The sequence below is a fragment of the Panulirus ornatus genome, chromosome 63 (assembly GCF_036320965.1).
Source record: "Panulirus ornatus isolate Po-2019 chromosome 63, ASM3632096v1, whole genome shotgun sequence".
Classification (NCBI taxonomy): Eukaryota; Metazoa; Arthropoda; class Malacostraca; order Decapoda; family Palinuridae; genus Panulirus; species Panulirus ornatus.
Genome location: NC_092286.1, coordinates 13,607,458 through 13,622,832, shown reverse-complemented (window position 1 = coordinate 13,622,832; position 15,375 = coordinate 13,607,458). Strand labels below are relative to the sequence as shown.

At 41.0% G+C, this 15,375-nt stretch overlaps 1 protein-coding gene across 1 annotated transcript in view; it reads left to right on the top strand.

The window, feature by feature from the left end:
• Gapvd1 (GTPase activating protein and VPS9 domains 1) overlaps positions 1 to 15,375 on the top strand; it is a 141,294-nt gene that overhangs the window by 37,839 nt on the left and 88,080 nt on the right. The window contains exons 8-10 of the mRNA XM_071656428.1: positions 4,035 to 4,124; positions 6,190 to 6,348; positions 14,035 to 14,198. Coding sequence (XP_071512529.1) covers positions 4,035 to 4,124; positions 6,190 to 6,348; positions 14,035 to 14,198 — 413 coding nt within the window. The remainder of the gene's footprint in view (positions 1 to 4,034; positions 4,125 to 6,189; positions 6,349 to 14,034; positions 14,199 to 15,375) is intronic.

The window sequence follows — 15,375 nt, the reverse complement described above, 5'->3', positions numbered from 1 at the left end:
TTTTAGATATGTGGGAGTGGATTTGGCAGCGGATGGAACCATGGAAGCGGTAGTGAGTCATAGGGTGTGGGAGGGGGTGAAAATTCTGGAAGCGTTGAAAAATGTGTGGAAGGCGAAAACGTTATCTCAGAAAGCAAAAATGGGTATGTTTGAAGGAATAGTGGTTCCAACAATGTTGTATGGTTGCGAGGCGTGAGATATAGATAGAGTTGTGCGCAGGAGGGTGGATGTGCTGGAAATGAGATGTTTGAGGACAATATGTGGTGTGAGGTGGTTTGATCGAGTAAGTAATGAAAGGGTAAGAGAGATGTGTGGTAATAAAAAGAGTGTGGTTGAAAGAGTAGAAGAGGGTGTTTTGAAATGGTTTGGTCACATGGAGAGAATGAGTGAGGAAAGATTGACATAGAGGATAAATGTGTCTGAGGTGGAGGGAAGGAGGAGAAGTGGGAGACCAAATTGGAGGTGGAAAGATGGAGTGAAAAAGATTTTAAGTGATTGGGGCCTGAACATGCAGGAGGGTGAAAGGCGTGCAAGGAATTCACCTCCCTAACAACCCCATCCATAAACACATTAAATAACCATGGAGACATCATGCACCCCTGCCGCAAACTGACATTCACTGAGAACCAATCACTTTCTTCCTACATGTACAAGTGTCTTACATCCTCGATAAAAACTTCTCACTGCTTCTGACAACTTGCCTCCCACACCATATATTCTTAATACCTTTCACAGAGCATCTCTATCAACTCTATCATATGCCTTCTCCAGATCCATAAATGCTACATACAAATCCATTTGCTTTTCTAAGTATTTCTCACATACATTCTTCAAAGCAAACACCTGATCCACACATCCTGTACCACTTCTGAAACCACACTGCTCTTCCCCATTCTGATGCTCTGTACATGCCTTCACCCTCCCATATTATTTCCCAGGAATACTCATCAAACTTATACCTCTGTAATTTTAGCACTCACCTTTATCCCCTTACCTTTATCCCCTTTGCCTTTGTACAATGGCAGTATGCAAGAATTCCACCAATCCTCAGGCACCTCACCAAGAGTCATACATACATTAAGTAACCTTACCAACTAGTCAACAACACAGTCAACCCCTTTTTTGATAAATTCCACTGCAATACCATCCAAACCTGCTGCCTTGCCGGCTTTCATCTTCCGCAAAGCTTTTACTACCTCTTCTCTGTTTACCAAATCATTCTCCCTAGCCCTCTCACTTTGCACACCACCTCGACCAAAACACCCTATATATGCCACTCTATCATCAAATACATTCAACAAACCTTCAAAATACTCACTTCATCTCCTCACATATTCTCTACTTGTTATCACCTTCCCATTAGCCCCTTTCAGTGATGTTCCCATTTGTTCCCCTGTCTTACGCACTTTATTTACCTCCTTCCAAAACATCTTTTTATTCTCCCTAAAATTTAATGATACTCTCTCACCCCAACTCTCATTTGCCCTCTTTTTCACCTCTTGCATCTTTCTCTTGACCTCCTGCTTGTTTCTTTTTTATACATCTCCCAGTCATTTGCATTATTTCCATGCAAAAATCGTCCAAATGCCTCTTTTCTTTCACTAAAAATCTTACTTCTTCATCCCACCATCACTACCCTTTCTAATCTGCCCACCTTCCATGCTTCTCATGCCATAAGTATCTTTTGCACAAGCTATCACTGCTTCCCTAAATACATCCCATTCCCTTACGTCCTTTGTTCTCACCTTTTTCCATTCTATATTTAGTCTCTCCTGGTACTTCCTCACATAAGTCTCCTTCCCAAGCTCACTTACTCTCACCACTCTCTTCACCCCAACATTCTCTCTTCTTTTCTGAAAACCTCCACAAATCTTCACCTTTGCCTCCATAAGATAATGATCAGACATCCCTCCAGTTGCACCTTTCAGCACATTATACCACATTGTTCCAATTCACTCTATTCCTTGCACGCCTTTTACCCTCCTGTATGTTCAGTCCCCGATTGCTCAAACTCCTCTCCATCCTTCCACCTCCAATTTGGTCTCCAACTTCTCCTTGTTCCCTCCACCTCAGACACATATATCCTCTTTGTCAATCTTTCCGTTATCATTCTCTCCTGTGACCAAACCATTTCAATACACCCTCTTCTGATTTCTCAACCACACTCTTTTTATTACCATACATCTCTCTTGCCTTTTCATTACTTACTCGACCAAACCACCTCACACCACATGTTGTCCTCAAACATCTCATTTCCAACACATCCACCCTCCTCTGCACAGTCCTATCTTTAGCCAATGCCTCACAGCTATATAACATTTTTGGAACCACTATTCCTTCAAACATACCCATTTTTGCTTTCCAAGATAGCGTTCTTGCCTTCCACACATTCTTCAACACTCCCAGAACCTTCACCCCCTCCCACACCCTGTGACTCACTTCTGCTTCCATGGTTCCATCCACTGCCAAATCCACTCCCAGATATCTAAAACACTTCACTTCCTCCAGTTTTTCTCCATTCAAACTTACCCTCCAGTTGACTTGTCCCTCAACCCTACTAAACCTAATAACCTTGCTCTTATTCACATTTACTCTCAGCTTTCTTCTTTCACACACTTTACCACACTCAGTCACCAACTTGTTCCCTCCACCTCTGACACATATATCGTCTTTGTCAACCTTTCCTCACTTATTCTCTTCATATGTCCAAACCATTTCAACACACCTTCTTCTGCTCTCTCCACCACACTCTTTTTATTACCACACATCTCTCATACCCTTTCATTACTTCCTCAATCAAACCACCTCATACCACATATTGTCCTGAAAAATTTCATTTCCAACACATCCACCATCCTCTGTACAACCCTATTTATATCCCATGCCTTGAAACCATATGATATTGTTGAAACTACTATTCCTTTGAATAAACCCATTTTTGCTCCTCAAGGTGATGTTCTCTCTTTCCACACATTCTTCATCCCTCCCAGAGCCTTTTCCCCCACCCCCACCCTGTTCCATTTGCTGCTAAGTCCACTCCGGGATATCTAAAACACTTCCAGTTTTTCTCCATGCATACTTACATCCCAACTAACTTGTCCCTCAGCCATGCTGAACCTAATAACCATGCTCTTATTCACATTTACTCTCAACTTTCTTCTTTCACACACTTTTCCAAAGTTAGTCACCTACGTCTTTAGTTTCTCACTCAAATCAGCCACCAGTGCTGTATCATCGACGAAGAACAACTGACTCACTTCCCAGGCCCATTCATCCCCAACAGACTGTGTTCTTGCCCCACTCTCTGAAAGTCTTGCATTTACCTCCCTAACCACCCCATCCATAAACAAATTAAAACCATTGGGACATCACACACCCCTGCCGCAAACCGACCTTCTCTGGGAACCAATCGCTGTCGTCTCTTCCTACTTGTACAGGAAAACAGAAAAAAAGGCCATATTCATTCACACTCATTCTCTAGCTGTCATGTGAAATGCACCACAGCCACACCTCCCTATCCATATCCAGGCCCCACAGACCTTTCTATTGTTTACCCCAGACATTTCACATGACCTGGTTCAGTCTATTGACAGCATGTGACCTTGGTATACCACATCATTCCAATTCACTCTATTCCTTGCCTGCCTCTCACCTTCCTGCATGTTCAGGCCCCAGTCTCTCAAAATCTTTTTCACTCCATCCTTCCACCTCCAGTTTGCTCTCCTTCTCCTTGTTCCCTCCACTTCTGACACATATATCCTTTTTGTCAACCTTTCCTCACTCCTCTCCATATGTCCAGACCATTTCATCACACCCTCTTCTGTTTTCTCAACCACACTTTTTTTTACCACACCTCTTTCCTACCCTTTTATTACTTACTCGATCAAGCCACCTTACACCACATATTGTCTTTAGACACTTCATTTCCTAGCTGAAGCCAAGTACCCATACCGTATATGGCCTAATAGAGGTTGAACAACTGGGTTGGCTGGAGGCCTGCTTTGATATTATAGATAAAAGTGGTCTTTTCACAGGTCGCTCAGATTCTTCAAGTCCTGGCAATGAGCCGCTGGGAGACACCTGATCCTAGACTGTCTGATTTGTACTCCCACTTTGACAAGGAAGTAAGTTAGTTTTAGTTGCTATGTGATAAATGAAAGCTTATGATATATGTAAGTGAGCTGAAAAAGCTATTTTCAGTAGATCAACACCATTTGATTTTTTCTCTTATAAGCACCATTCATGGATACGAGTTCTCATTGAAGCCAGGCCTTGAAGGAGAATTTGAACTGGCAGAAGAAATATATAGAAATAGAAGAGGCTACAGTTGTTTAACAGCTTTTAAAGAGGTGGAAATTTTACATTTTCATGTATAAAAGTCTTGTAGGATGGTATGGCAATGAAGAACATGTGGTCTGTGATGAGTTAGTCTAGAAGCTTTATAGTGTATATTCAAAACTGCAGAAAGAGATAGACTGTCGAAGAGTTGGTTAGATTTACTGAGAATACTCATTAGGGCTAGGGATGTTTAAGGAGAATATCTTCAGGTCATACACTGAAAGCTTATTTTGTGTGTTCTGGTTGTGTGAATAAAAGTGTTTTGCCTCACTCGACAAGTCATTGTGCAATGTGAAAAAGTAGGACACGCTTCTGTGAGTATAGAAGTCCTTGTTTTGACTGTTAGCTTATCATTTGTAGGCAGTGATATGTTTGAGTGATTTCAAAGGCTCTGTGTGTTTAATTCTTCTCATATAAATGGGAATTGAGTTTAGGATTTTTGATTAATAGCTAGGAACTTGCATAAAGGCAAGATGGCAAGTCTGTCCAAAGGGAACTGGGTTCCCTTACCCTGTGCTAACCTCCAGGATTAAGGATGGGGACTCTGTTCTTTTAGAATTAATTTCCACAACAGTTGCATATCAATATGCATTTGTTCCACCTCATGTATATGGGAATGGACGTATTGAAACTTTTATAATGGAAGCCATGCTTGTATTTAAATGATTGATGAACTGAGTTACTGCCTTGAAATATGTTTTGGAAGTATTTCATTGACATGTAATATTAGTATGGTTTTTTAATTGTTTTGTTTGGGAAGTTTGTGAGATGATAGCGTGGGTAGGTGATAGTGTTGAACTGTTAAATCAAGCTAAAAATGAATGTTGCCATATTGTATGTAGATGATGATGTTCACCTACCTGACTCACAGGGGGATTTGCATAGATCGGTGAGCATCTTTGATGTGTAGTAGAAGGGTGCTGAAATTGAGTGCAAGTAATTGTAAGAGATGAGATGTCACTGTGATACAGGTGAAAAACTGGGAGTTGTGTTTGAGTTTAGGTATTTGAGGGTGAAATTCATAAGGGTGGCAGTAGGATACCTGAAATCAAAGTTATAGTTTTTGTATTGAAACCTGTGGTGAACAAAGATTTAAGTGTAGTTTGCAGGAGCCTTTTGTGGAGTTCCTGTCACAACTATGATATATAGATTTGAAACCCAAGTTTACAAAGGTTAGAATGGGTAAAAAAGAAAAAATGGAAAGAAAGAGAATTTGAGATTTATAACATATAGTGTACTTGGAATTTGGCGATAGAGTTAAGAATGAAGATGTGATTTGGATAAGTGGTTTAAAGAAAACATTAGAGGGTGCTTGGATGAAAGTCTTTTAGGGTAGTATAGTATAAAGAACACATGTGGCTGATACTTTGGTCAAGAAGATAGAGGATATAGTCCAGTAATAAGGAATGTACAAAAAAAAAAAGAATATTTCAAAAGTGATAGATGCAGTGAAAAAAATTATTTTGGTTAAAGATATTTCAGATGAAAATGACAGAGGACTGATTTAGGATTGGTTTCATTAGACGAGTTAAGTGTTTGAAGATGGTGCAGATGGAAGTGCTGGTCTCACTTGAACTGACAAAGTGAAAGTGAGAGTAAAAAGCTTTTCACTTCAACATGCTAGATGTGGTATGGGGACTTGTCTTTGTAAACTGCAATTGATTTATCCTAAGGAACTGGGAATGGAGTTGACTATGACACACAATAGAATTATATACCGAGTTCTTTATCAAGATTCATCGGAGATTTAAGATGCAGAGTTCACTCTTGTTGGGAACTCATGTGCTAGCAGTTATGTGCTTAGAAATGTAACTATGACTCTACTTTTTTTAAAAGGATTATTCCTGACAGGTAATATGTGGTGTTGTGGATGGTATTCTGGAAGGTGGAGGGTCAGAGCTTCCCCCTCCTGGTGGTTCTTGCCTCAATAGCCCCTTGAGTACCCTGGTTCGCTGCTCTTGTCTCATTCCTGAACCTCGGTTACATGCACTCATTGGGTTTCTTAGTACTGTAAGTATGGTATGGCCTGTAGAACACTTTAGTGCCTCTTCTTATAAATTTTTCTTTTAACATATATTTATGAGATGTAGTATTATGTGCTGATATAACATTTCCTCTGAAAGAAACATTATATAAGAACTCTAATCACTGCAATTTTAGGGTTAATTCATTCTTGTTTGTATCTTACATGGGCAATATAGTAGTTGTATTGAGCAATCTGTCTAGAAGAATGTGGATGCTAGTTGGTGGTGGTGTGTGGAAAAAAAATTATTTGCATCAAATTCAGCATTATGTGAATGAAAGGTTCTTTGGAAAACTTGACTTTCAAGAATCATGAAATGCTGAGGAATGTTTGTATGTGCCTGTTTTGAGAGCATTTGATTGTTAAGTGACAAGTGTGACCTTTGATGAAGTTAGCAGAGAAAATTTGGGCACCTAGAGCTCCTATATGTTATTGTTGCACATGGCTGACCCATTCTCTGAAATTTCTTATTGGTATCCTTCAAATAACAGGGTAAACAAAAAGTGAGTGAATCAAGCTAAGCTTGTGCTGCAAGCACTATGGTGGCACTAAAGTGCTGACATGCTATGCTAAGAAGTCCCATAGGGCTTTCATTATGCTATTTTCATTGACCTACTATATTCTGGTTTTATAAATGAAAGTAGTTAACTGTAGAAATTTGGAGGTTATCAAGCTATTAAGTAAAGCTGTGAAAAATAAGTTTTTTTTGCCTGTTACTTGTGGGATATTTTGGCATGTATCCCTGGGGATAGGGGAGAAAGAATACTTCCCACGCATTCCCTGCATGTCATAGAAGGCGACTAAAGGGGATGGGAGCAGGGGGCTAGAAACCCACCCCTCCTTGCAATTTAACTTTCTAAAAGGGGAAACAGAAGAAGGAGTCACATGGGAAGTGCTCATCCTCCTTGAAGGCTCTGATTGGGGTGTCTAAATGTGTGTGGATGTAACCAAGATGAGAAAAAAGGAGAGATAGGTAGTATGTTTGAGGAAAGGAACCTGGATGTTTTGGCTCTGAGTGAAATGAAGCTCAAGGGTAAAGGTGAAGAGTGGTTTGGGAATGTCATGGGAGTAAAGTCAGGAGTTGGTGAGAGGTCAAGAGCAAAGGAAGGAATAGCACTACTCCTGAAACAGGAGTTGTGGGAGTATGGGATAGAGTGTAAGAAAGTAAATCTCTAGATTGATATGGGTAAAACTGAAAGTGGATGGAGATAGATGGGTGATTATTGGTGCCTATGCACCTAGTCATGAGAGGCAAGTGTTTTGGGAGCAGTTGAGTGGGTGTGTTAGCAGTTTTGATGCTCGAGATCGAGTTATAGTGATGGGTGATTTGAATGCAAAGGTGAGTAATGTGGCAGTTGAGGGAATAATTGGTGTACATGGGGTGTTCAGTGTTGTAAGTGGAAATGGCCAAGAGCTTGTAGATTTGTTCCATGAAAAAGGACTGGTGATTTGGGAATACCTGGTTTAAAAAGAGATATACATAAGTATACGTATGTAAGTAGGAGAGATGGCCAGAGAGCATTATTGGATTACATGTAAGTGCATGAAAGAGAGACTTTTGGATGTTAATGTGCTGAGAGGTGCCACTGGAGGGATGTCTGATCATTATCTTGTAGAGGCAAAGGTGAAGATATGTAGAGGTTTTCTGAAAAGACGAGAAAATGCTGAGGTGAAGAGAGTGGTGAGAGTAAGCAAGCTTGGGAAGAGACTTGTGTGAGGAAGTACCAGGAGAGACTGAGTGCAGAATGGAAAAAGGTGGGAGCAAAGGACGTAAGGGGAGTGGGGAAGGAATGGGATGTATTTAGGGAAGCAGTGATGGCTTGCGCAAAAGATACTTGTGGCATGAGAAGCGTGGGAGGTGGGCAGATTAGAAAGGGTAGTGAGTGGTGGGATGAAGAAGTAAGATTATTAGTGGAAGAGAAGAGAGAGGCATTTGGATGATTTTTGCAGGGAAATAGTGCAAAGGACTGAGAGATGTATAAAAGAAAGAGATAAGAGGTCAAGAGAAAGGTGCAAGAGGTGAAAAAGAGGGCAAATGAGAGTCGGGGTGAATTTTAGGGAGAATAAAAAGATGTTTTGGAAGGAGGTAAATAAAGTGCATAAGACAAGAGAACAAATGGGAACATTGGTGAAGAGGGCTAATGGGGAGGTAATAACAAGTAGTGGTGATGTGAGAAGGAGATGGAGTGAGAATTTTGAAGGTTTGTTGAATGTGTTAGATGATAGAATGGCAGATATAGGGTGTTTGGTCGAGGTGGTGTGCGAAGTGAGAGGGTCAGGGAGAATGATTTGGTAAACAGAGAAGAGGTAGTGAAAGCTCTGTGGAAGATGAAAGCCAGCAAGGTGGCGGGTTTGGATGGTATTGCAGTGGAATTTATTAAAAAGGGGGTGACTGTGTTGTTAACTGGTTGGTGAGGATATTCAGTGTATGTATGGCTCATGGTGAAGTACTTGAGGATTGGCGGAATGCATGCATAGTGCCATTGTACAAAAGCAAAGGGGATAAAGGCGAGTGCTCAAATTACAGAGGTATAAGTTTGTTGAGTATTCCTGGGAATTTGTATGGGAGGGTATTGATTGAGAGGGTGAAGGCATGTACAGAGCATCAGATTGGGGAAGAACAGTGTGGTTTCAGAAGTGGTAGAGGATGTATGGATCAGGTGTTTGCTTTGAAGAATGTATGTGAGAAATACTTAGAAAAACAAATGGATCTGTATGTAGCATTTATGGATCTGGAGAAGGTATATGATAGAGTTGATAGAGATGCTCTGTAGAAGGTATTAAGCGTGAGAGTTGATAGAGATGCTCTGTAGAAGGTATTAAGCGTATATGGTGTGGGAGACAAGTTGCTAGAAGCAGTGAAAAGTTTTTATCGAGGATGTAAGGCACGTGTATGAATAGGAAGAGACAAAAGTGATTGGTTCCCAGTGAATGTCGGTTTGCGGCAGGGATGCATGGTGTCTCCATGGTTGTTTAATTTGTTTATGGATGAGGTTGTTAGAGAGGTGAATACAAGAGTTTTGGAGAGAGGGGCAAGTATGCAGTCTGTTATGGATGAGAGGGTTTGGGAAGTGAGTCAGTCGTTGTTCGCTGATGATACAGTGCTGGTGGCTGATTCGGATGAGAAACTGCAGAAGCTGGTGGCTGAGTTTGGTAAGGTGTGTGAAAGAAAAAGGCTGAGAGTAAATGTGAATAAGAGTTAGGTTATTAGGTACAGCAGGGTTGAGGGACAAGTTAATTGGGAGGTAAATTTGAATGGAGAAAAACTGGAGGAAAAGAAGTGTTTTAGATATTTGTGAGTGGATTTGGCAGCAGATGTAACCATGGAAGTGGAAGTGAGTCACAGGGTGGGGGAGGGGGTGAAGGTTCTGGGAATGTTGAAAAATGTGTGGAAGGCAAAAACATTATCTTGGAAAGCAAGAATGGGTATGTTTGAAGGAATAGTGGTTCCAGCAATATAATATTGTTACGAGGCGTGGGTTATAGATAGGGGTGTTTGGAGGAAGGTGGATGTGTTGGAAATGAGATGTTTGAGGACGATATGTGGTGTGAGGTGGTTTGATCGAGTAAGTGATGAAAGGGTAAGAGAGATGTGTGTTAATGAAAAGAGTGTGGTTGAGAGAGCAGAAGAGGGTGTTTTGAAATGGTTTGGTCTCATGGAGAGAATAAGTGAGGAAAGATTGGCAAAGACGATATATGTGTCAGAGGTGGAGGGAGCGAGGAGACATGGGAGACCAAATTGGAGGTGGAAGGATGGAGTGAAAAAAAAAATTTGAGTGATCAGGGCCTGAACATGCAGGAGGGTGAAAGGCATGCAAGGAATAGAGTGAATTGGAATGATGTGGTATACCGGGGTGGACGTGCTGTCAATGGATTGAACCAAGGCATGTGAAGCGTCTGGGGTAAACCATGGAAAGTTTTGTGGGGCCTGGATGTGGAAAGGGAGCTGTGTTTTTGGTGCATTATACATGACAGCTAGAGACTGAGTGTGAACGAATGTGGCCTTTGTTGTCTTTTCCTAGTGCTACCTCGCGTGCGTGTGGGGGAAGGGAGTGTCATTTCATGTGTGGCGGGGTGGCAGCAGGAATGAATAATGGCAGCAAGTATGAATAATGTTATTTATTATTTATTTATTTTACTTTGTCGCTGTCTCCCGCTTTAGTGAGGTAGCGCAAGGAAACAGACGAAAGAATGGCCCAACCCACCCACATACACATGTATGTACATACACGTCCACACATGCAAATATACATACCTATACATCACAACGTATACAAATATATACACACATTGACATATACATATATACACATGTACATAATTCATACTGTCTGCCTTTATTCATTCCCATCGCCACCCCGCCACACATGAAATAACAACCCCCTCCCCCCACATGTGCACAAGGTAGCGCTAGGAAAAGACAACAAAGGCCACATTCGTTCACACTCAAGTCTCCAGCTGTCATGTACAATGCACCGAAACCACAGCTCCCTTTCTACATCCAGGCCCCACAGAACTTTCCATGGTTTACCCCAGACGCTTCACATGCCCTGGTTCAATCCATTGACAGCACGTCCACCCCAGTATGAATAATGTACATGTATATATATGTATATGTCTGTGTATGTGTGTATATGTATACGTTGAAATGTATAAGTATGTGTATGTGCATGTGTGGACGTGTATGTATATATATGCGTATGTGGGTGGGTTGGGCCTTTCTTTCGTCTGTTTCCTTGCACTACCTTGCTAACGCGGGAGACAGCGACAAAATGTAATAAAAAATATATACATGATAAAGGGATTGTACATGATGGTCATTATTCATGAACCACTTTTTGTAAAAGTAAGACAGCCAAAAATTTCTGAGATATCAGAAAATTATTAAGATACTTATCAAAGTGTAATAATATAGAACAGAACCACTAATGGTCATTTTCCTTTAAAAATCCTACAACATTATTTCAGTGGCATGTCAGTAAAGTACCCATTTAAATTCAGGAAATACAGATTGAGTATCCTTTACCAGAAATACCTTGGACCAAAAGTGTTTTGGGTATTGATTTTTTTCAGATTTTGGAAAATTTGCATATACGTATTGAGATATCTTGGGGATGGGACCCAAGTCTTAAACACAAATTCATTTATGTTTCATATACACCTTATACATATAGGCTGAGGGTAGTTATACAATATTTTTGATAATTTTTTTGCATGAAACGAAGTTTTTGTAACTCAACCGTCTGAAGGCTAAGGTGTCACAACCTCAGCCACCCATGTGGACAGTCTGTGGTTGTTTGGCATTACCTTCATTCCTGACTCTGAATTTATATGCTTCTTATAAGCAATCATTTTCATACACTTATTCACACACAAGAACTTAACAGAAATAAATATGAAATACCATTAAAACAATGAAAAAATAATGTGTTTAGAATAGCTAATGAGCTCTGTAGCATCAACAAAATACCTGTATCAGCTGTGAAACAATAACGACAAACAACTGCAGGTTTCATTTTTCACCTATGATGCTGTGTTTTGATCAAAAGGTTATGGTACGTTGTATTTTATTCTTTAGGTTTTATTTGAGATATAACGACAAATAAGCATTTAGTGTATGATAATTACAGGTAGCTGTAAATGTAATGAAAACTGAGAAAAATTTTAACCCAGCAATGTTGCTGGTCATGCCACACTCAAACATGGCATGTTAGGTGGAGATGAAATTCAGATTTCACATGAAAAAAAAAAATAGAGCTTGATCTCTGCTTGCAAAAGAAGATAAATGCAGCAACACATACTAGAACTGCATGTGACCTGAGAAACTTGAGGGGTAGGGTGCATCACTGTTGACATCATCGTGAGAAGGAACATCAGAAGTTGAGGGATCAGGGAGTGGTTCTTCTCGGTATGAGAAGGTATTCTCCTGGATGCCTTTTTTTACATTTTTCTTCCAGAGTCATCTGCCTCATTAACAATGATTTTTGTCTTAGAAGCCTCTCTTTGATTTTATTAACTGACATGATTTCTTGTTCTCTTAATGCATGCTGCTCTAGTTCTTCAAGAAGGCCATCATACATTTTCACCATGTTGTGTATAGGCACTTTTTCTGCAGTATTAACAAAGTCATCTTCGTTGATTGGTTCTCAGTGAATGTGGGTTTGCGGCAGGGGTGTGTGATGTCTCCATGGTTGTTTAATTTGTTTATGGATGGGGTTGTTAGGGAGGTGAATGCAAGAGTTTTGGAAAGAGGGGCAAGGATGAAGTCTGTTGGGGATGAGAGAGCTTGGAAAGTGAGTCAGTTGTTGTTCGCTGATGATACAGCGCTAGTGGCTGATTCATGTGAGAAACTGCAGAAGCTGGTGACTGAGTTTGGTAAAGTGTGTGAAAGAAGAAAGTTAAGAGTAAATGTGAATAAGAGCAAGGTTATTAGGTACAGTAGGGTTGAGGGTCAAGTCAATTGGGAGGTGAGTTTGAATGGAGAAAAACTGGAGGAAGTGAAGTGTTTTAGATATCTGGGAGTGGATCTGGCAGCGGATGGAACCATGGAAGCGTAAGTGGATCATAGGGTGGGGGAGGGGGCGAAAATTCTGGGAGCCTTGAAGAATGTGTGGAAGTCGAGAACATTATCTCGGAAAGTAAAAATGGGTATGTTTGAAGGAATAGTGGTTCCAACAATGTTGTATGGTTGCGAGGCGTGGGCTATGGATAGAGTTGTGCGCAGGAGGATGGATGTGCTGGAAATGAGATGTTTGAGGACAATGTTTGGTGTGAGGTGGTTTGATCGAGTAAGTAACGTAAGGGTAAGAGAGATGTATGGAAATAAAAAGAGCGTGATTGAGAGAGCAGAAGAGGGTGTTTTGAAATGGTTTGGTCACATGGAGAGAATGAGTGAGGAAAGATTGACCAAGAGGATATATGTGTCGGAGGTGGAGGGAACGAGGAGAAGAGGGAGACCAAATTGGAGGTGGAAAGATGGAGTGAAAAAGATTTTGTGTGATCGGGGCCTGAACATGCAGGAGGGTGAAAGGAGGAGGGCAAGGAATAGAGTGAATTGGAGCGATGTGGTATACCGGGGTTGACGTGCTGTCGGTGGATGGAATCAAGGCATGTGAAGCGTCTGGGGTAAACCATGGAAAGCTGTGTAGGTATGTATATTTGCATGTGTGGACGTATGTATATACATGTGTATGGGGGGGGTGGGTTGGGCCATTTCTTTCGTCTGTTTCCTTGCGCTACCTCGCAAACGTGGGAGACAGCGGCAAAAAAGAAAAAAAAAAAAAAAAAATTGATAATGCAGTATCTTAAATAAGGTGGGAATAATTAGTTAGAGAGCCCATCTGAGAGTTTTGTAGAAAGATAGAGAGTGGGAGTACATATTAGGTAAAGATGCAGTGTTTAAAAATCATACTGAATGTGTTGAAATTAGTTGTGTGGAAGAGATTCTGCATGACTCACCTTGATGTACAGTGAAAGCAGATATATGGTGTATCTAATGTGATTTTGACCTGAGATTTCCTCTTGGATGTAAGCAAGTGAACAGTAACCATGTAATAATGATCACCTTGATGTTAATGTGAGGAATATAATGTTCCATTCTTTAATATAGCTAGAATGGAAAAAGAATGTTATTTACTCCATTGATATGCATTACTAACATATAATTTTATTAGGTACTCACTGATATACCAGATGACGACGAAATGAGAAAGGATCTAGAGGCATCAATTGGTTGCCTCAAACCTTCTCATTTATCCCCAGCACCATCATCCAGTTCAGCTATTTCTACCCCAAACACTACCAAGAAGAATTTGTTGGGACGAGTGAAAAGCAACAGGTACTGTACATTATATAGTGCTACTTTTTAGTTATGTAAGTGGATCTTCATTATGTATACTGTGTTATTTGATGCTTACTATTGATATACATTTTTATCCAATATATTAAGAATATATGGTGTGGGAGGCAAGTTGTTAGAAGCAGTGAAAAGTTTTTATCGAGGATGTAAGGCATGTGTACGTGTAGGAAGAGAGGAAAGTGATTGGTTCTCAGTGAATGTAGGTTTGCGGCAGGGGTGTGTGATGTCTCCATGGTTGTTTAATTTGTTTATGGATGGGGTTGTTAGGGAGGTAAATGCAAGAGTTTTGGAAAGAGGGGCAAGTATGAAGTCTGTTGGGGATGAGAGAGCTTGGGAAGTGAGTCAGTTGTTGTTCGCTGATGATACAGCGCTGGTGGCTGATTCATGTGAGAAACTGCAGAAGCTGGTGACTGAGTTTGGTAAAGTGTGTGGAAGAAGAAAGTTAAGAGTAAATGTGAATAAGAGCAAGGTTATTAGGTACAGTAGGGTTGAGGGTCAAGTAAATTGGGAGGTGAGTTTGAATGGAGAAAAACTGGAGGAAGTGAAGTGTTTTAGATATCTGGGAGTGGATCTGGCAGCGGATGGAACCATGGAAGCGGAAGTGGATCATAGGGTGGGGGAGGGGGCGAAAATTCTGGGGGCCTTGAAAAATGTGTGGAAGTCGAGAACATTATCTCTGAAAGCAAAAATGGGTATGTTTGAAGGAATAGTGGTTCCAACAATGTTGTATGGTTGCGAGGCGTGGGCTATGGATAGAGTTGTGCGCAGGAGGATGGATGTGCTGGAAATGAGATGTTTGAGGACAGTGTGTGGTGTGAGGTGGTTTGATCGAGTGAGTAACGTAAGGGTAAGAGAGATGTGTGGAAATAAAAAGAGCGTGGTTGAGAGAGCAGAAGAGGGTGTTTTGAAGTGGTTTGGGCACATGGAGAGAATGAGTGAGGAAAGATTGACCAAGAGGATATATGTGTCGGAGGTGGAGGGAACGAGGAGAAGAGGGAGACCAAATTGGAGGTGGAAAGATGGAGTGAAAAAGATTTTGTGTGATCGGGGCCTGTACATGCAGGAGGGTGAAAGGAGGGCAAGGAATAGAGTGAATTGGAGCAATGTGGTATACCGGGGTTGACGTGCTGTCAGTGGATTGAATCAAGGCATGTGA